This window comes from Chenopodium album, chromosome 18 (genome assembly GCF_948465745.1).
Source record: "Chenopodium album chromosome 18, dcCheAlbu1.1, whole genome shotgun sequence".
Classification (NCBI taxonomy): Eukaryota; Viridiplantae; Streptophyta; class Magnoliopsida; order Caryophyllales; family Amaranthaceae; genus Chenopodium; species Chenopodium album.
Window position 1 is genome coordinate 2,873,401 of NC_137851.1, and position 20,776 is coordinate 2,894,176.

Consider the following 20,776-nt stretch of genomic DNA (forward strand, 5'->3'; position numbering starts at 1 on the left):
CATTAATTATCCGACAATCTTAGTGGCGACAACTTATAAGCCGACGGAATTTGAGGGCCGGCCTTGATTTCACGCATGCCCCTAACTAAGTAACTACGGAGTATTGCTTAACTTAATAGACTTTCTACCAATATATGGATTGCTTTGTAGAAGCATACCGAGTGAATTTTAACGAAAAAAAAGATATACATTGTGTCAATTTCTTAGAGTTCTTATTAGAGATAGACATAAACAAGGGCCGTTTTAAATATTTTAAAGGTGTGCTACTAGTAAAACTAGATCTCAAAATAGTAAAGCATTCATGATTAAAAATAAATAAATTAAAACGGAGGTAATAGATTAACTTTAAAAATACACTCGTATATATTACTTGTGATTTTTAGCCTTTTAGGGGCTCTTTAAGATAATAAAAAAATGTCTGTATTATTTTACCTACTATTTAGTAGTTTAGTACACTATTAGTTATTTGACTTAGCTACCTTGTAATTTTGTTTTTCCATTTGTTTTGGATTGTTTTCCTTGTTATGTTTTGCAGGTTCTATTCTACACATTTACAAATTGGTCAAGGACAATAGATTCCGACACATTGGCACTTTTACCAACTTCGTCATTTATACGTAGGAGCAACCGTTCAAGCAGTCAGATGGTATAAAAAGAAATTACTAAATTTTGTGAAGGTTTCCCTCCAAAAAAAAAAAAAAAAAAAAAAAAAAAAAAAAGAAAAAAGTGAAGGTTGTTACTTATATGTATATCTATGTGTAATGCTTTAATTTCTTATTTATTTGATTGTTAAGATTTTAAATTATGAACGGTGATTGCAAGGAATATTTAAAAAAAAAAAAAAAAAAGATGGTATATATCAAGAAATAATCATCTACAAGTAAGAATAGAGTGATTCTTGTGTTTTATAATCCAATCTTTTAGAAGACAAAAAAAAAAAAAAAAAAAAAAAAAAAAAAAAAAAAAAAAAACTCCATCTAGATCTGCTTATAATTTAGAAATGGTTTAAATAACAAAGTATGGTATAAGAGCTGATAAGGAGTTGTGTTTGAAAATGAGATGAACGCTAAGGGATGAATAACGGAGTATGACTCTAAACAAATTAAATACGAAGTACTTGAATGGATAGATATTAGCATAGGAAAAAGGAAAATGTTAGTAGCCGCCGAGGGTATAAAGACAGCAAAACACCTAGGAGTTGGAAGAGAGGGGGGTGATATTGGTGAAGCCAAGTGAGAATAGACAAAATGATTTTGGTATCTACTTATTGTGTTGCAAACAATGCATAAAACACGATTGTGGGAATTGTGTTGTTTTGCACGGCCTACTAATTGACCGTGCTCTGGAGTTAGTAATCATCTTGAACCTTTCATTTTACTCGATCCAATGCTTTCCCCCACGAAATTAATCCCTCTATCAGTCCACACATACTACGTATATATTTATTTATTTATTTTTTTTTTTTTTTAATAAAAACCATTAGCTTAGGTCTTACTACGGAGTATAAGATTAAATGTATATTAGTGAAACTATCTTCTCATTATTTATGATTATTCAAATCACTAAGATATTACTCGTATTTTCTAGTAGTAGGATGAATTTTTTTGTTAATGTATGTAAAATATTTCATTTTAAAATTTTTTTGTTTTGATAATTGATTAAAGAGATTGAGTATTTTCCATAAGAAAATTATAATTAATTTAATCAATGACTTGAGTTGAATATTCCAAATAAGAAATTATTGTAAGTAAAAGAAAAGGAAATTTACAAAAAATACTTTAAGTCAAAAGGAAAAGATTTTAATAGAATAATAAGTCTTTAATTAGAAATGTTGCTTATACATAGCAAAAGTTGACCCGATACGACAACACAACATGAAACCCCTTCTTACACCATCAAGATGTCACGTACACCACTCTCTGACCCTCTCCCCTACCACAAGTGGCCACAACTACCTTCTTTCTCCAACTCCACCCGAACCATCACCACCACCACCTCGTCCCTTCCCCATTCAAACATCATTTTTGTGGTGCATTGGACAAATGGCCAACTATGATCATCATTCCACCAGACCACCAGGACCGCCACTCTCTAATCATATTGTCATATTAACCGGCTTCATGCATGCCATTATATAATTATTAAATTCAGACAGAAAAAATTGTTACTCGTAATTTTGTACTGTACTGTACTAAAAACTACTTACTACCTGTTCAAAAAAAAACCTAATTACTACTTGTAAATCAAAAGTTAACATAATCTAAAACTTGCACAAATCGAGATAATTTAGTATCATAAACAAACAACTCCTTAAGTCCAAATCAATTCAACCACAAACATGCTTTTTGTATCATCCCCTAGCTAGTAGCTATGAACTAGTAGTGTGGCCTCCAATTGCAATTGTTTCAAAAAAGTGTTGGCTTTTTATAAACTCCTAAACATTAACAATATAATCCAAAAAGAGATTATGAATTGAAGCATGCAAATATATTATGATTAATATATATTTATTGGGAATATATATGAGATATACTTCAAGACATGAGCCACATGACATAAGAAACTCCAATAACAAGTTTTTAAATTAATTTCCATAAGTATTTTATTTTCTTAATTCCTTGTTTGGTTGGTCATTACTCATTAGTACCCCTCAAAATCTTAGTTTGTGTTCCCACACTCTTAAAAGAAGATATGATCCCCACAATTTTTGACTAAGAAACACCAAACAACCCTTTATTTTTACTACCCTTAATTTTCTTTGTTTCACTGACAGTCAACCCGATCCATGTCAGTAATCGGATCGTGAGATCACAACCGTCCAATTCAGATCAGACACTGAAATTTTTGACTTTCACTTAAGTTAGTTTTACATTAAAACATTTAATTAATTACCATTTTTCTTTAATTATTTTGATTAAGCCAATAATCTTCTTAGGTATACTCACGAGTCATCGTTTTGGCAGACATACTCGTACTAATTTATCAACTAACCTTGGATTACATGCATGTCCACACAAGCTTATTATTCTTTTATTAAAATTAAAATTAAAATTAATAAAATACGTATGCTTGTAACTAAAAAAAGGTTTGGATTATTGAAGTAACTTTCTTAAAGGTTTAAATTTTACAGCTAAATAACTGATATTTAGAATAATGTTTATTGACTATGGAGACTTGATGAATATGATGGTACATAATGTATGTATGTAATTCTAATTTAAAGGACCTTTTAAAAGTGATTTTCTAGTTTAAGAAAGAGATTTACTACGAAGTACTATGTATAATTTTTCACATTTAGTTTAGTAATAGCTTATGTTATGTTATATTTAGTGATAAAGACATTTTATATTCTATTGATTTTAAGTTATGATCGAATAGTAGGGAGTACTTTAATTTGTAAGTTTGTAATTCACTTAATAATGATTTTCAATAAGCTTAAGAGTCGAGGGTTCGAACAAGCAAACCTAATTTATATCATTTATATTAAGCGTATTCACCATTCATATATGATTGGCGGAGTACATAATTTGATCCTAGAGAGAATTTAAGAAAAAGTTCTATTTTAATTTGTTCTTGTGGAAAAGTTCTTCTCATTATCTTTAGAACTTCGTCAAATGGGAAATTTATCGTGTCTACAAGGACAAAACAATTTGATTAGTAGCATATCGAATAGAACATCTTATAACAATATGCTACTCTCAGTTCTTAATTGAGATTAATCAAGTGTTTTTGTCGAGAGGAAGGTCTTCAAAAATGAATATTTAATTAAATTTATATTAAAAACGCATTATTCGTATATATGTAGACTGTGGCCCTGCTCTTTTAAGATTCCGAGCAGAGCATAGCAGTTTATTTATATTCAGCAGAGCACATCATAGTAGAATAGGGCTCAGATAAGCAGAGCACAACAACTCAAAAGAATAGAGCCTATATATATATTATCTTAAGTTTGATAATATAATATATAATCTAAGCACTAAATTAATGGGATTAATAGTATTTTTATCTTAAGTTTGATGATTACTTTTCTATGACTTCTCTTTACTACAAGGTGAGATGAAGGTATGAACGTTAAGAAAATGCATGAGACATATGGCTTTCCACGTAGAATTTGCAAGTGCTTAGATTATTTACCCATTTACGTGATGATTACTTCTTCGGACTATACTGTCTATACACACCTAAGTTATTAATAAATTAAATTAATTAACCAGTTTAAAATTAATAATTAAAATCTTCACAAATCACAAATTACCACGTTAAGCCAGTACAGGATCTTTTAAATTGGGTAGACCCAAGACAATGGGGTGTAGGAAAACAAGATGATATATACTAATATCATGTATGATGTACCCTAAGATAGCTATAAACTTTATAATATATGATTATATTATATGATTATGTGTATACATTTACAAGTACAAAGTAATAAAAAATGCAAGATTAGAGGAAGTTACCTCCTTGTCTGCTCGCAGACCAAAACGTTGAACACCGTCAACTAGCTTTTTTGCATGTCGCCGAACGCACTTGCAACTTTCTCCGTTGTTAAAATAAAATTTTAAGTAAAAGAGACACAAAAAACCAAGATGCTTAAAAATGATTAAACAAGTCAGATTAGATCAAATCCCCAAAGCACTACTCACAGTCTTCTTAGCTCTTCCCTAAATTCAAAGCAGACTCTTTAGTCATTATTCTGTCCTACTATACCCCTCTCAATTACGGAGTAATAATTATCAATTACTATCAACTAAGACCCGTTTTGGACTAGTAGTCATACGTTGTAATGTGTACATTATACTTCGTACAATCTTAGAGTTGATTATAGATCAAATCAAACAAGTCAAGTCAAGAATTTTATAAAAATTATTATTTAGAATCAGGTTGTTTAGATCGTACATATTTTAGTTCTATAAATCCTAAAACATAAACGTACCAATAATTTCATATGCTTATGTGTATATATTGTTTATTCAATTTACAGATGAGATGTGCCTTTGAAAATACCCATTAAATTCATGTTGGCGAATTAAACATAAGGCGGATATATGTTCACAATCAAATTATTTTATAGATAAGAGCTAGACTTGTTTATTTTTTATTTTTTATTTTTTTATTTTTTGACAGAGACTTGTTTATTTATGTTCATAAAATATTGTTGAATAAAATACAATTAAACATGTACATACTACTTACTTAGATAATAGATCATTCAGAGCTCACTTAGTCATCTAATAATATTTGCAAAATTTCATTACTAGCACCAATATAGCTTACGCAACTCATTTCTTTTTGTGTAATTGTGTTCATCTATTGGGATTTTAGAAAGGTCTCCTAACCAAGGCATCAAAGCTCGAGTGGAGTTTAAAATAAACCAGTCGCGACTTGTCATAATTATAATTATAGTTAATTGATATGTGAGTTATTCTCTTAATTAACATACTAAAACACGGCATGTAACTTAGCTTATGCGAAACTTATTACTTTCTTTGTTCCAGAAATATTTACTCCGTATAAGTGTGACCTTATTTTACTTAACATATACTAGGATTGACCATAGTTTTTTAAATATGGTATTAAAAACAAAAAAAATATTAATATATTTAAGGTCAAATTAGTTTATTGTCAATTATAATAGAACGGAAGGAATATTTGTCATTTTAACCATGAAATGATTTAAGAGGTAATAAACTTAATTTAGAGAGACAACAATCTGATTGCATTTCCGATCCCCTTGAATAAATTAATTAATTAATTAATAAATAAAAAGTTTTTTTTAAAAAAAAATACTAGTTGTATTGACATAAAGGCATCGAGGATTGCACTATAAAAGCAACACCCACGCTAAGCCACACTACCTACATACCTTATTAGTATTCTTAATTACCCCTTTGGAGTTCAGAACTGCCCTAACTTAGCTAAAACCAACAAAAAGAGAAGGAGAGAGAGAAATCAGCAGAAAGCTGAGAAACAAGATCAGAATTATCTTTCTTCTTCTTCTTCTATTTTTCAGGCCCACAAAAACATACATCTATCCTCTTACATCATGGAAGAAGGGATGTCAGGCTTTTGCATCCAAACAACAAAGACTACTAGGGCTGCTTCTTACGGAAGCGGCGGCGGGGGGCCGCCTAGCAGCGGCACCAAGTGCGGACGCTGGAACCCGACCGCGGAACAGGTTAAGGTTCTTACGGACTTATTCAGGTCAGGGCTTCGAACACCGAGCACTGACCAGATCCAGAAGATATCTACTCAGTTAAGCTTTTATGGTAAGATTGAGAGTAAGAATGTTTTTTATTGGTTCCAAAACCATAAGGCTAGGGAGAGACAAAAACGACGTCGTGTTTCTAAGGATCATGATGCTCCTTGCTTTCAGCTTGATGACCATCTTAAACCTATTGCTCCTGCTAAATGTAAGTTTTCTTGCTTGTTACGGAGTATTCATACTCGTATATACGTATTATTTTTTTTTTAAGGAAACTAACAACTGAAAAATTGGATTGTGTTATTTTTTCTAACAAGTAACAACTGAAATTACTTGTTTTTAAGTTTTAAATTAGAACTCACAAGTCACAACGATAGTGAACAAGTTGTTATTGTATGACATGTACGTAGTTAATATTTGTTTTTGGTACAATGAGAAAACCAATTTATAGAATATAAAACCAACTTGGAGTTTCAACCACTAGCTACTTTTGGTTGGCTTGATCTTCTAACACTAGGTTTTTTCTAACTGGCTCAACTTTGAATAATACACAACTTCCTTAGTTAGCTATGAATGTTAAATCATTGAAACTGTTTTAACTTTTAAGTGATGCATAGTCCAATATGAGTATGATTATTAGGTTAACGACATAGTGGTTGTTAATTTGGTTTTGCAGATTTTGGTGAGATAAATCAAATTGTATGTGAACCGGAACGAGCAATCGAAACACTTCAACTCTTCCCATTGAACTCATACCATGAACAAGAGTCCGATAAGCTAAGGATGTTCTCAAATGACTGTTGCAAGGAGAATTACGCAACATTTGCTGCATACACATTTGGAAGAGATCATTTCGATCATCCCCCTTTGGATTTGCGCTTAAGTTTCTTTTAATTAAACCAGTAGTTAATTAATGTTATTACTAGAAGCACACTAATTACTAGCTAGATTAACATAAACTATAAAAACATTAAAATAGAAACAAATATATTTGCTTAAAAAAAAGGTAGGAATTATGGTATTATGTTATGCTTTTTCTTTCAAATTTCGTTCAACTTGTTTATTGTAAGTTAACATTTGATATTGTAATTAGTGCATGCATGCATGGCACTGAGATGAAATTAAATGTAGAAAATCGATGAAGTTATGGAAATTAACGAAAAAGCGTAGACATTCTATCCTTTCTTTGATCCTATGACTTGTTTATAAACAAACGGAGTAATTTTAATTATTAATTTGTTCATTATTGTTCTCTGTGTTTACTCTGTTGTTTGGATCATTTTTGTTTTTGATTATATTCAAGAGGTTGGGAATGCAAATTTGTTCCTTCAAGAAGAGATGTTTGTTTGAATTGCAATATAATATGTCAATAGGTGCCAATAAGTCATGGACTCATGGACATTCGAGAGTAGGTTTAATAATGCTACTCATTTATAACTTGAAAGCGTAACCTGTTCGTTTAAGCTATTTTTATACATGACCCATACAAATTTCCAGCATACATTAACGATGATCCAGATCTAATTCGAGATAAAGTGATAAATAACAACATTGACACAATATTTATGTGGGGAAATTAGACTTCCATTGCAACTTGTATGTATAACTTGTCTTTCATATATACTTCTTCCGTTTTTATTTAGTTGCAACACACCCCTTTGGCACGCATGTTAAGAAAGATATTAGACTAGGTAAACGGATAAATTAAATTACAAAATTTTAACACCTATAAGAATAAAGAGATAAGTTGTTACGGTTTAAATTTCATAGCCTAATTCATTCGTTTACCTAGTTTAATCACCTCATCGATAAGCGTGAAAAAAAAGGTGTATTGCAAGTATAAAAAAAAACAGAGGAAGTATATATTACGAAAATGCCATTAATGACCCCGTGTCATTAATGGCATTTTCGTAATATTTCAACTTTACAAAGTGATTTCCAGTTTTATTTCTAAAAAGTAAATGAAAAATTAGTAAAAGTAAATGAAATCAGTCATAAAGTAAATGAAATTGCCTTAAAAGTTAAAAAACTGGAAAAAGTTTTAAAATTCGCGAAAATACGAAAATACCACTAATGAATGCAGGTGAGATGTGAGCCGTCGGATGTAGCGTGATTAAAGGCTGAAATTGGTTCCTAGTTCCTATTATTCACCTTGGTTCTCACATGATCTCAATTATATATATATATATATATATATATATATATATATATATATATATATATATATATATATATATGCATGAAGGCATTGATCAGTTTCTATACTCATTATATAGTACCTCCACTTCTTATTTATATACAACTTAATTTGGAAGGTTGTACGGGCACATAGACGAAATTTGTTTGTTAAATGGAGATAGAAAGATAGAAATACATGTGATGAAGAGAGATAAAAAAGAAATGACAACTTAAAACAGAAAAAATAAGCATTTGTTGCAAATAATATTGAACATCCATTTTTAGCAAATATTATATGCAATTTTGGAAGGTTATACAAGCACATAGACAAAATTTGTCTATGAGTGTTATATGAAGATATAAAGATAAAAATACATGTGATGAAGAGAGAAATAAATAGAGAAATGACAACTTAAAACGAAAACATAAGCATTTGTTGCAAATAATATAATACATCTATTTTTAGCAAATATTATACATAATAAACGTAACCAACAAGGCTCAAGTGGTAAGCAACTTGATGCACTTAAGGGAGGTCTTGGGTTCGAGTGTCATTGTATGTAGAAACTCTTGTTGGGAGACTCATCCACCATAAGTCAGGTATGCTACCCGAGTCGGATCAAGATGTAGTCGGAGCTAAATTTCGGTGAACCGGATGGGCATCCTATAAAAAAAAACATAATAAATGTAATGTAGTACACTAGTATGGAGTATTGAGTATATAAGTTAGGTCATACATTTTTTTTTTCCTTCTACCTAAACAAAAAACACTTTTTGTCAAAAAAAAAAAATCACTCAAGTTGATCCGATATCAAAGTTAACAACAGTTTGGCCAGCACCAAACTTGGCAACCTCTTGCTGCGGGCACAAACACGGTAATGTAATATGGCCCTTCAGCGAAGCCCATGCCCATAGAAGTCCACGTTGCCAATAGTCTGCTACAAGAACGGCAACATTAAAGCCCACATCAATAGCGCCACTTGTTCCCTTCGTATTCCACCGTCTATCATATTGGACTTTTGGTAAACCAACACCAATGCCTGCGCCCTGCATTACTTGCTGTTTCGGGTGAAAACAATGGGACCTTGCCGAAAGTCCAGTGAAATGGTGAAGACTGGGCTCGGTCCAAGTGATGTTGGGCCGAGGATTTCCTGCACAGCAAACACACGTAAACTAGCCTCGGGGGTGTTGCCGAGGAAGGCCCCTCCGATGTTAAAGTCAGTACAATGTGTAGAGAGAAAGCTATGCAAGAGAATTAATTGCTTGAGGCTTTTTGTGAATGTATGTACAAATGTAATATTGATGGCTTTTATACCTTGGCATATATGGGAGATGTGGGCCTTGGCCCAATTGACTTGCCTTGTGGACTGATCTTGACTTTAGCATGATTGGAGAGTTGAACCTTGACCTTGGGCTTTTAATTGGATCATTTAATGACTAGGCCCAATTGGACTAAATTGGACCCAAACAACTTGCCCCCCAGACCCGATTTGGAAGGATGACGGGTCGGGTTTAATTAACCAGAAAAAGGAGGGAAGTAAATGATTTAATTAATTCAAAAATTTGAATTTAAACCGTAATTAATGAAATAACGGCGGCTGGATGGATAATTTGTGGAAGTTGGACGGATAATGGGCGGTTAATCAAGAGGAAATGTGTTTAACGGTTACTTAGTGAGGTATTTAAGAGAAATTAAAGGTGCGGACTCCCAGAATTCCCATTTCTGGAAATATAAGCAAGAGAACCGCTCTCTCTCTCCTCACTTCTTCACAAACACGAACTCCAACTTGCGCAAAACCCTTGAATCCGCATCAAAACCTCCTTGAATCCCCGAGAATTAAGCTTAGAAACTGAAATTCGTCATTCCGAACTCATAGATCGGCAAATTCCGCTTCAAAATAAGGTAATTTCCTTTGATTTTTGTTTGATTTTCTTCGAATTCGAACTCTTTCCCCTTTTTCGACTTTTTCTTCGAAACTCAACAATGGTGAGAGGAGTTAGAGGTAGGGCCCGTGCTCCAAGAAGGGCAAGGCAATTCCCCGATCCCAGGAACAGGGCTGGGACCTGGAACGGACAAAGAGTGGGGTCTGACCCTGCTGAAGGAATTAGGGCGACCCCTATTTCATCGGCGCCTCCTGAAGGAACGGAGGAGCCGAGCGCTTCTGGGCGGGACGAAGAAGTTCCCGCCTATCTTTGGGATGTTCTTCCTGGATTTCAGGAGTGGGAGGACGCTGAAGTAGCCTCAGCCATGATAAAGAACTGCCCCTACCCTTGGTGGGTAAAGCATGCCGATGTGTATCGGTTTGCTGAACAAATAGAGCTGCACTATGGCATAATGGAAGCCGATGGATATTGGTGTAGAATGCCCGCTGCATCTGATAGAATCCATCGTCCACCCCCGGGGTACGTGGGGGTGTACACAAGACAACTTCAGTATGGGCTGAGGTTTCCTCTGGACATATTTGTCCGAGACTTGCTGATCCACTACAGGGTCTCCCTGTGCCAGCTAACTCCTGTCAGCATCCGAAGGGTGATGACGTATTTGTGGGTCTGCAAGTTTTTCAGATATGTGCCGAACCTCCATTGCTTCAAAAAGCTTCATCGGCTAGTGCCAAACACTCAAAGTGGGCACGAAGATCACGGTCCTGGGTGGTACCGAATTGAGTCTCGGCCCCAGTATTTAACAATGTGGCCAAATGACTCCTCAGACAAGGAATGGAGGGGTCAATGGATCTGGGTTAGGGCGCCCACAGATCCTAACCACCCTTACGTCTTCAGCGCTCCCAGGTATCTATCTGAGCCTGACCCTGAAATGGGAAGCCTGGGCCCTCCCGAAGATAGAGGCCCAGATCCGCACCTTAACCAGCAAAATATTTTCGGCCGAAAGCTGAACCCTGGGGGCGCTGGAGGCCGAATGAAGTATATCCCGGAGACTTGGCTCCCGGATAACCACTATATTTTCCAAGAGCACATGCTAGCAGCTGTCGGCCTCAGCTGAAAGTTCAGGGATGGTAAGCTTCTTCGGCTGGGGCCGAGGCCTTTATTATTTATTCTTAGCAAGAATTTTTGTTTTGCACTTTCCTGCTGAGCCGATCCAGCATTTTTTATTTTGCTGAACTGATCTTTGCTCCTCTTTTCTTATGCTCAGAGCGAAACGAGACTAACGTTGGCATCGACTACAATCGTCTCGGCGTCACCCAAGAGAGAGTTATCGTCGATCGGGCCCCCTCTATCACCGATTCGAAGCACAGGGAGGTCCATCTAGATCACTCCCATCTCCAAATCGAGGCTGTTGCCCTGTATCAGAGGCAGAAGCCTTAGTGGAGGAAGAGAGATCCTTGGCTTCAACTGCTAGCTGAGGAACTTGAAGCTGCCCGTACAGCCGAGGAGGTTGCACGGGCTATTGAAGCTTGTGAAGGAGGAGAAGGGTCCTCCAGGGCTGCTGAAGAAGCAAGGGCAGCTGAAGAAGAAGACGAGGCTTTGCTGAAGACCTCGGTGAGTTATACTTAGCTTTTTAGCTTCAAAATTTTTCTTTCTTCTTTTTTTTTTTTTTTTTTTACTCACGTTCTTCCTACCCCCCTGTCTTTTGCAGTCTGAAGAGACCAAAAGACGAAGAGAAGGGAAAGCTCATGTTCGTCCCGAAGATCAAGTCCAGTAGGAATCCGAAGACTCAGAAATGGACGAACAACCCCTTCAGAAAAGGAGAAGACGGATGGCCATCATCGGCCCTCACGACTTCCAGACGAGGCCGATGTCTGTCGTCATAAGCATAAGGGAACCCGAGGAAGGTGGTGGATCGCCGAGGGCTCCTCAGCCACCACCCCAGTCTCCGCCGAAGACCCCTCCACCACCTCCTGAGATGGAGGTGGATCAGAAAACTCCCGATCCCAAGGGAGGGGTTCCAGCAGAAGAGGTTCAAGAAAGCGCCGGGGGGCACAATGCTGAGAGTGCTGAGAAGCCCGTTGCTGAGGGTTTCTCAGCTGATATTGCCCGGGAGGTTGAGGCTTTCGTCCTCAGCCCTGAAGAAGAAGCAGAGGTCATAATCATTGACTCTGCTGAGAAGGAAGAGAAGGCTCCTGAAGAAGAAGATGCTGAGCCCTCTAAGGTTCAAGAAGCTCCTGAGTCTTTCTTCCCTTCATTCCAGACGCTGCATTCTGGAGAGATGGGTTTCTCGGCCCCCCGAATTCCAATTCCAGATCATATCTGGGACCTCATTTGGGGCCAGAACCGAGAAGGTGCTGCAGCCTACTTCGGCAATTTCTCTGGCTTAACCGAAGTAGATAGGGCGAGGATCTGGTCGCTGAAGGCCACTGCTGGGATGGGCGAATCCAGCAGATCAGTTCCAGACCCTGCAAGGTCGAATCAACTGCTGATGATGCAGGTAAATCCTTATCCTTGTTTTTATTTTTCAATTCAGCTCTTCAGTTCAGTTTGCTTCTTTTTTTTTTTTTTTTTTTACTGAGTTGTGCCTCTGTTCCCAGTTTGTGCACAATCAGACTCTCACTGTAGATCTGATAGACTCCCTGCAAGACAGGGTCGACGCCGCCGAACATGCAAGAAAGGTGGCAGTCGAGGAGCTGAAGCTTGCTCAGCTGAAGCAAGCAGCAGCTGAGGAGAAGCAGAAGGAGGGGGAAGTGAAGGAGTTATGTCTTCGTCGTGTGCAATTACTAGATATATAATTGGATCAAATTATGGAGATAATTAAGTCCGGACATTTGGGTCGTCGTTTTGCCATAGCTAGAGGTACTAACGATCTTTGGACTAGTAAAATAGGCCAAAGCCCAATTGGGCGGATCCTATAAGGTCACACAAAGGGGCTAGATCGAGCATTAGAGGACGAGGCCCATCATGGGCCTCATCACTCTAGGTGGCCGGCCATATGGGGCTTTGAGAGGCTATTGGGCTTTGTGCCCTAGTCTAATTATAATGAGATTATAAATAGACTAGGTGCCTAGGTTTGCAAGTAAGGAATTAACTGATCATTTAGATCAAACCCTAATTAGCAAACACGAAACCAACCCCCTCTCATACTCCCTCTCTCACGGCTCTCTCCTCCTCCTAGGCGCGGTGGTGTCTCGTGGTGGTGGTGGTTCGTGTGGTGGTCGGTTGTCCAAAAAGGTGGTGATCGCGGTTTTCCTCAATCACTCGACCAATCTAGTATTGGTGGACGGCTCGTTCGAATCTCGTGGACTAAGTAGAGGAGCAACACTTGGGGCTCTATTCTCTCCCTGATTTGCCTGTCGAATAGCTTCGTGGAATTCACGCTTCAAAGGTATGATTATGTGTCTTGTGTGTTATGCATGCGATCCTTGGATTAGGTACTCTATTGAATATGATTCATATATATATTGTTTCCGCTGCGTAGTACCTATAAACTCCTATAGTGGTATCAGTTAGCCTCTTGCATTAACGCGCTAGATCATAATAAAACGATTATTTGATGTCCACGTTAATTTTATAATCAATTAAGAGGGAGAAATTAATTTAATTATGGTTCGATTATTATATTTAATGTGATTAAACTTTTGGAATAGATTAAATGCGATTTAATTATGCTCAAATAGCCATGAAGAGGACCGAATTATGCCCTAAATTGTTCGAAAATTTCGAACCCCCTAACCCTAATTTCGAAAATTCCAAGCCCTAAAATATGATTTTTGTGCTTGATTTTGATTTAATTCGAATTGTTTTATGTTTCATAATTTTAATTGGTTTGATTCATGCATAAAAATGTTTTATGTATGATCATAGATTTAATTTTAAAAGTTAGAATTAAATTGGGATTAATTTTATGATGAACCCTATTTTAAAATTGAATGTGATTTAATTTTAATCTTATGGACTAATTTAATTTAATTATGATAAATGTTGTTTTAATTAAATTAAAAACAAAAAAAAAAATTAATTTATTTTGGCCGGCAACCGCGGCTGGGTGGCGCAGCCACGGCGGCTGCCGACCAGGTGGCGTCCAAGAGGGAGGGGAAGGGAGGGCGACGGTCTAGAGTGGCTGTGGGCAGCAGCGTGCAACCGTTGCACGGCTGCTGCCGCGGCTGCCAGCTCGGGGTGCTGCTGCCTTGCGCGGCAGTGGCTGCTGCAAGGCAGCCAGCCACCGTGGCTAGCCTTGGCTGGCCACGCACGGTGGCCTGCACCCCAGCAGTAGCAGCTGCCACGCTGCTGCCCTTGCGGCAGTGGCTGCTGTCACGGCAGCCAGCCACCGTGGCTAGCTTCGGCTAGCCAACCACGGTGGCCGGCGTTGGTGGTTGCGGTTTTTCAAAAAAAAAAAAATTCTGTTTTAAAAATTTATTTCAGGATAATTACGAATTATTTTGGGATAAAATTGGTTTTATTTTGGATAAGTTCAAATATTTTCAAAATATGATCTTTTAGTTTAAAAGATAAAGTTGGTTTTATTTGGATAAAATCTTTTGTTTTAGGATAAAATCAAATATTCAAAAGTTGTTATATTTGATATTATCCATATTTAGTTTGTTATTTTGATAATTATCCTAAATTAAAGTGGTTAATTATGGATAAAATTGATTAGGATATTCTGAGCATATTCCAAAAGGATAATAATTGATTTAAATAATGTGATTATCCCATAATTAGATTAGGATGTAATTGATTTTAAAATTATTTGATTGGCTAGTAATTAGGATAGAATCTCCTAAATTAGTTAGGATAATCGTGGAAGATTAAATATGATTTATCTTTCTAGATTAAAATATGATTTGATTCTATCTCATGACTAAATTAAATATATGATATTTTATGAACCGTCATGAATAATATATAATATTATCTAATTATGATTAAAATATAAGATATTTTAGGAAATGCGTTGACTTTATTATGAACATTCGATGTTGTAGTTTAGACAAGCATGTTGAGTGAATTATTATATGGCACTTTTCTAATATATGATATTATATTGCTATATATAGACTAGTATGGCCCATAGATTCTCAAATACGATCTGCGCATCGTGATGTATTTTTGTAATCTAAATACGGTCTGCGTACCGTTGAGTATTTTTATAACTTTTATTTAATGTAAATAGAACAGTTATTTAAATGGTGTTAGCCCAAAAGAAGCCCATGAAGTGAAGGCCCAAAGGAGCAAGGTGGATGAAGATCCATGATGATTCAAGTGGGAGCATTTTTCATTTCTAGTTTTCTTAGGACTAAGGGGCCATACTATGTCATATTTTATTGCATTAGTAGATTATGCATGTTTAGGTTTATTTATGTTGATTGATGATGCACTAGAGTTCACTAAATAATCACAACATAATAAATCTAGATCCCAGTAATATTGATGCAGCTTTTCCAATTAAAAACCCGACGAAAACCTTGATCGTTTATGATGGGTCAGCCCTCAGCAGAGCATCATAATATATCTTGGGGAAGTGGGGGTAGGACCGCATATCTACACTTTTAATTGGTTATATTCAACAAGGTTACCTAAAGCGTTTAGAACCTTGAAGCTAAGAGTAATAATTAAACATGCGATGGTTAATTATTCAACCAAGAGTTACAAGAGTTGTAATCAGTAAAGAGTTTACTCACCTTGAAAATGTAATGGTTGATTGCAGGGCCTCACTCTGGTTAATTATTGCACGAATAAAGGATCTTGGAATCACTTAAAATTCAATTGGGATCATTTAATTATTGAATAAAGTGTTTTAAAGTTACCAAAATGTTTTTTATGGTACTTTAATTTTAATTAAACATAATTTTTAAACTTTGCCTTATTTAAACATAGATGGGTAGCCGTAATAACAATGACAACAACGTTTACAATTTACGACCATTCCTTGAGAAGGATAGGTTGACAGGGGAAAACTTTTCCAACTGGGAAAGAATGCTAAGGCTTGTTCTGAAATCTGAAGGTAAGGAGGATGTCATTGATACCCCATTACCAAGACCTCTGCCAGAAAATCCAACTGCGGCAGATATCAAGAAGCACAAGGAAGCTCATGATAGAGCTATGCCTATCACTTGCTTAATGATTGCTACCATGGAACCTAGTCTTCAAAAGCGTTTTGAGGACCATGATGCCTACTCAATCATGGAAGAGCTTAAAGCTTTGTTTAAGAAACAAGCTAGAGTTGAAAGGTATGAGCTTCATCGTGAGATTCTGGATTGTAGAATGGAGAAGGGTGCCACAGTTCATGATCATGTTTTCAAAATGATCGGCCTAATTCAAAGTATGGAGAAACTGGGGTACCCAATTAGTGATGATTTGGCAACAGACATCATTTTCCACTCACTTCCAGAAAGTTTCAACCAGTTTATCATGAACTTTAACATGACTGCGAATGCAAAGACTATGAATCAATTGCATGCAATGCTGGTTAGTGCTGAGAAACAGATCCCTAAGGAACCTAAGAAGGAAGTTCTTATGATTCAAAAGGGAAAGGGATTCAAGAAGAAGGGGCAAAAGGCTAGCGCCAAGAGCAAGGGCAAGCAAGTTGCCAACACTCCTGACAAGCCTAAGGCGAATCCAAAACCCAAGGCTGCAAGTGAGAGTGAATGCTTTTACTGCAAGAAGAAGGGGCATTGGAAACGCAATTGCCAGAAATACCTTGATTTCCTCAAGAGGAAGAATGGAGCATCAACCTCAGGTATTATGTTATAAACATTTTAACTTTCACTAAGGTATGAGATACCAAGTTGCAGAGCTTGACATTATGATGTTGCGCAGGAACTGCAAACAAGTGAAGCTAGCATGGAGATGGAGCTTGAAGGTGCACTAGAAGTATTTGAGTGGCCAGAGATAGCTTCATAGTTTTATTTTCTGATTAGTTTATCATGACATTTAGAACTATTTCCAGTTTTTGATGAGACAATATTTCGGTTTTCTTATTTTGAATACTGATTTGGTTTTACTTGGCTTGGACAAACGTTGATCCATGACCAAGGTAATAAATTGTTTTCATTTTGCTAGATATGAGTGAATTCTGGTTTTATGACATTGATATAAGTAAATCACAAAAGTAAAATTAGATGATTCAACGTAAACTTACTTATAATAAAGTAAGGTTAGGTCACATAAACCATTTGCACATCCAAGGTTATGGATGGACTCTTACGCTTAAATGATTATGAATCACTTAAGAATTAGAAGTCATGCTTGATAAGGTAAAATGACCAAGTTACCTTTTAGTTGAGAGGGTAAAAGAGCTAAAATGACCTTTTGGAACACAAACATATGATGTAAGTGTACCATAAATTCAAGATTTAGCAAAAGGATTTAACTATTTCATTGCTCTTATTAACGATTTAAGTAAATATAACGATAATTACTTAATGAAATAAAAGTTGGAATCATTGAAATGTTCAAAATTCCAAAATGAAATGTAAAATCAAGTTTGAGATAAACAATTTAGCACCACAATATGATTGTTGTAATAAATAATTAACTCAAAATAAATGATCATCTAAAGGAATTGTTGAATTAGTCCACAATCCAGGAACATTACAATTAAAATGTATATATAAAGTAGGAATCAAACTTTGCTTGCCATGGTTCGATCCAAGATTTAATGATTTACAAATATCGTTTTGAGGATATGCATTAGAACAACAACAATTGCGAATATACTAAACAGAAACTTAACCAAAGCAGTAGAAAGATGTCATAAGAGTTATGGATTGGAAATGTTCCAAAGTTATCTTTTCTAAACAGGATTGAGGGAATATGAAATCTATGTAAAATGTTTACAAAGATGACATAATAAACCCTGAATCATAGGTGTTATTCCTACAATCGCGTAGAAACAAAATGTTTGTTGCTCGCGATAGTGTCTTTATAGAAAGAATTGTCTTCCTACAAAGGCAAGTGGGAGTAAAGTTAGATCTCGATGAGATTCGAGACGAGCAACAAATGGATGTAGATAACACTACATTAGAGACGAATGCGCATGAAATCAGCTAATTTGATAAAACATGTGTCGAAGCAAGCTAATTCAACTAGTGAGACTTCTATCGTCCTACTAGAATGAAAGGCTTCAAAGAGTTGAAGAGAATAATTCTATTGTCGCTCATACCTATCGTAGGTTACTTAGGATCGAAACAAACAGTTTGTTGGAATTCTAGTAAAATGTGGATTCTAAAATTTTCCTATTGGAATGGTTGGAATCCATACCTACAAGCAAGCTTTGGACAAGTGTCAACTCAGGAAGTGGCTTAAAGCCAAGAAATCCAGAATGGACTCCATGTCTGTAAAGATGTGCTAGTCCATGATAGTCTTACAAATAGGGTCAAACCTATTAGTCATGTAAGCCTATTCAGATTATTTCTAGTTATGGAAATCAAAATCACCTTCATGAAATGTTCTTGATGGATGGGATGTATATGATACAACTTAAGATTTTGAATTCCAGAAATTCCTAGAAAGTTTTGCAAACTTCAGAAATTCATTTATGGATTGAAGTAAGCATTAAGGAGTTGAAATATTCATTAGGAAATCAAACAGTTTGATTACCTTGGAAGAATGAAAAGGAATCTTGTAGAGACAAGAAGTTTAGTGGGAGCAATTGGTCTTCTTAGTCTAGTATGTAGTTGACATACATTTCATATGAAATGATATATCAATGCTTGAATAAGTCAAGCAATGGTTAGAAAGGTTGTTTCTATATGGGAGACTTAGGAGATGTTGAGTACATATTGGGAATCAAAATCCACAAAGTGAATCTTGAAGGATGACTAGACCTAATCAAGAGACTTATGTTGATAAGATTCTTGACAAGTTCAAGATGCAAGACTCTAAGAGAGAATTTTTCCATGCTTTATGGTTTTACACTCAGTAAAACTCTATGCCTTTAAAAGCTAGTAGAGTTGGGTTGTAAAGGTAGTGTACCTAATGCTTTTGCAAAAGGGTCCATTACATGTGCCATAATATGTACAAAGCAAGTTGTTACATATGACTTGTGCATGTGTAGCAAGTTTCAAGCAAATACAGAATAAGCATACGGAGAGTTACCAAGAACAAATCCTTGAGTACTTGAGAAGCGCTAAAGGAATTTTTCTAGTTTATGGTGTTAAAGGTAAACAAGTTTGTCAAAAGGTTTTACGGATGCAAGTTTTTCCAAACAGGCAAGATGATTCTAGACTTTGATCTAGATGCGTATTTTGTCAGTATGGAGAAGTATAGTGAGCTTGAAAAGTTCAAAGCAGAGCACTATTGCATGCTCAATGTTAGAATATGTATATTAAGCTATAGTCGGATAGTTTTAGAGGAAGTTTGGATTAAAAATGTCATATGACTAAAGGGTCACCTTTGCCCAAGAACAAAGGAGCCAGGGTCACATCACAAATCCAAGCAAATGGATATGAGATATCGCCTCAGTTATGAGATCATTAACCAGCGGAAGGTCACGTTCTGCAAAGTTTTATTATGAGTGAGAAATCACCAAACCCCTTCCATAGACAAATGTATGAAAGTCATATTGAAGTCTTGGATTGAAGCAAATTATGTAAATTTAAGTTGTGTATGTTTGTGGAAACATATTACATAAGAAAATACATCAATTTGCAGAATTATGTTTAAAATAGAAATTGTTATTTCTCTTATTTAATTATGGTTTGAAATTAAATAAAATGTCCAAAATAATTATGAATTGATGGGCTCACTAGGTTGATGACCTTTTGAATGAAACTCCACAGGTGAACAAAATTCATATATATATTATTTAAGTTCCTAGTTCGAAATCATTAAAATGGACATAAATGATTTCAATGAATGGACTAGCATGTAAGATTGATTGGATAGCGCAGTTTCATGGGCTATAGGGGCATAGTGATGCTCGGTCAATCACTTGGATATGCATGAATGATGCATGATCGAACTATTGACCTACTTTGAAGTTCAAGTATAGAGCTTCCGTATATATTAGTGGATTCCTTTGACATGAGTGGAACATTGATCTCATTCAATGATTGTTTTAACTGTGGTACATTCAAACGTCTGGCCGTAACTGGAGATTATAAAGGATGTTTCCCGGTTACTTCATGAGTTGAGTGGGAGCTTTGGTTGCCATAAGATTGGATTGAGTCTACCTATTAAATTAGAAATATGTCATGGCCGCTTGAAGAGGGAGAATTCAGAAAATACGTGGCCGCGTTCAAATGCATTACTCAGTAATCATTTGGTTTTGTAATTCTAACTCAGATTTCAAGAAACGATTTGTAGATTAATATGATCTCGACATGTGATGCAATCATATTATCAAATCGACATATACATTGACTTAAGGAATTTGAATATTGCACCCTTGTCTCAGACAAGTGGGAGATTGAAGGAGTTATGTCTTCGTCGTGTGCAATTACTAGATATATAATTGGATCAAATTATGGAGATAATTAAGTCCGGACATTTGGGTCGTCGTTTTGC

General features: G+C 35.7%; 1 protein-coding gene across 1 annotated transcript; it reads left to right on the forward strand.

The window, feature by feature from the left end:
• The first annotated feature begins 6,039 nt into the window (after positions 1 to 6,039).
• Positions 6,040 to 7,177, forward strand: LOC145593011 (WUSCHEL-related homeobox 5-like). The gene is made up of 2 exons (XM_081649525.1): positions 6,040 to 6,410; positions 6,879 to 7,177. The coding sequence occupies exons 1-2, from the start codon at positions 6,044 to 6,046 to the stop codon at positions 7,094 to 7,096; spliced, it is 585 nt and encodes a 194-aa protein (XP_081505651.1). The 5' UTR covers positions 6,040 to 6,043; the 3' UTR covers positions 7,097 to 7,177.
• The last annotated feature ends 13,599 nt before the right edge of the window (positions 7,178 to 20,776 follow it).

Excerpts from the sequence above, each read along its gene's own strand:
- LOC145593011 (XM_081649525.1), top strand. The coding sequence starts at position 6,044 with ATGGAAGAAGGGATGTCAGGCTTTTGCATCCAAACAACAAAGACTACT. Across the intron at positions 6,411-6,878 it reads ACCTATTGCTCCTGCTAAAT|ATTTTGGTGAGATAAATCAA; the intron begins GTAAGTTTTCTT and ends TTGGTTTTGCAG.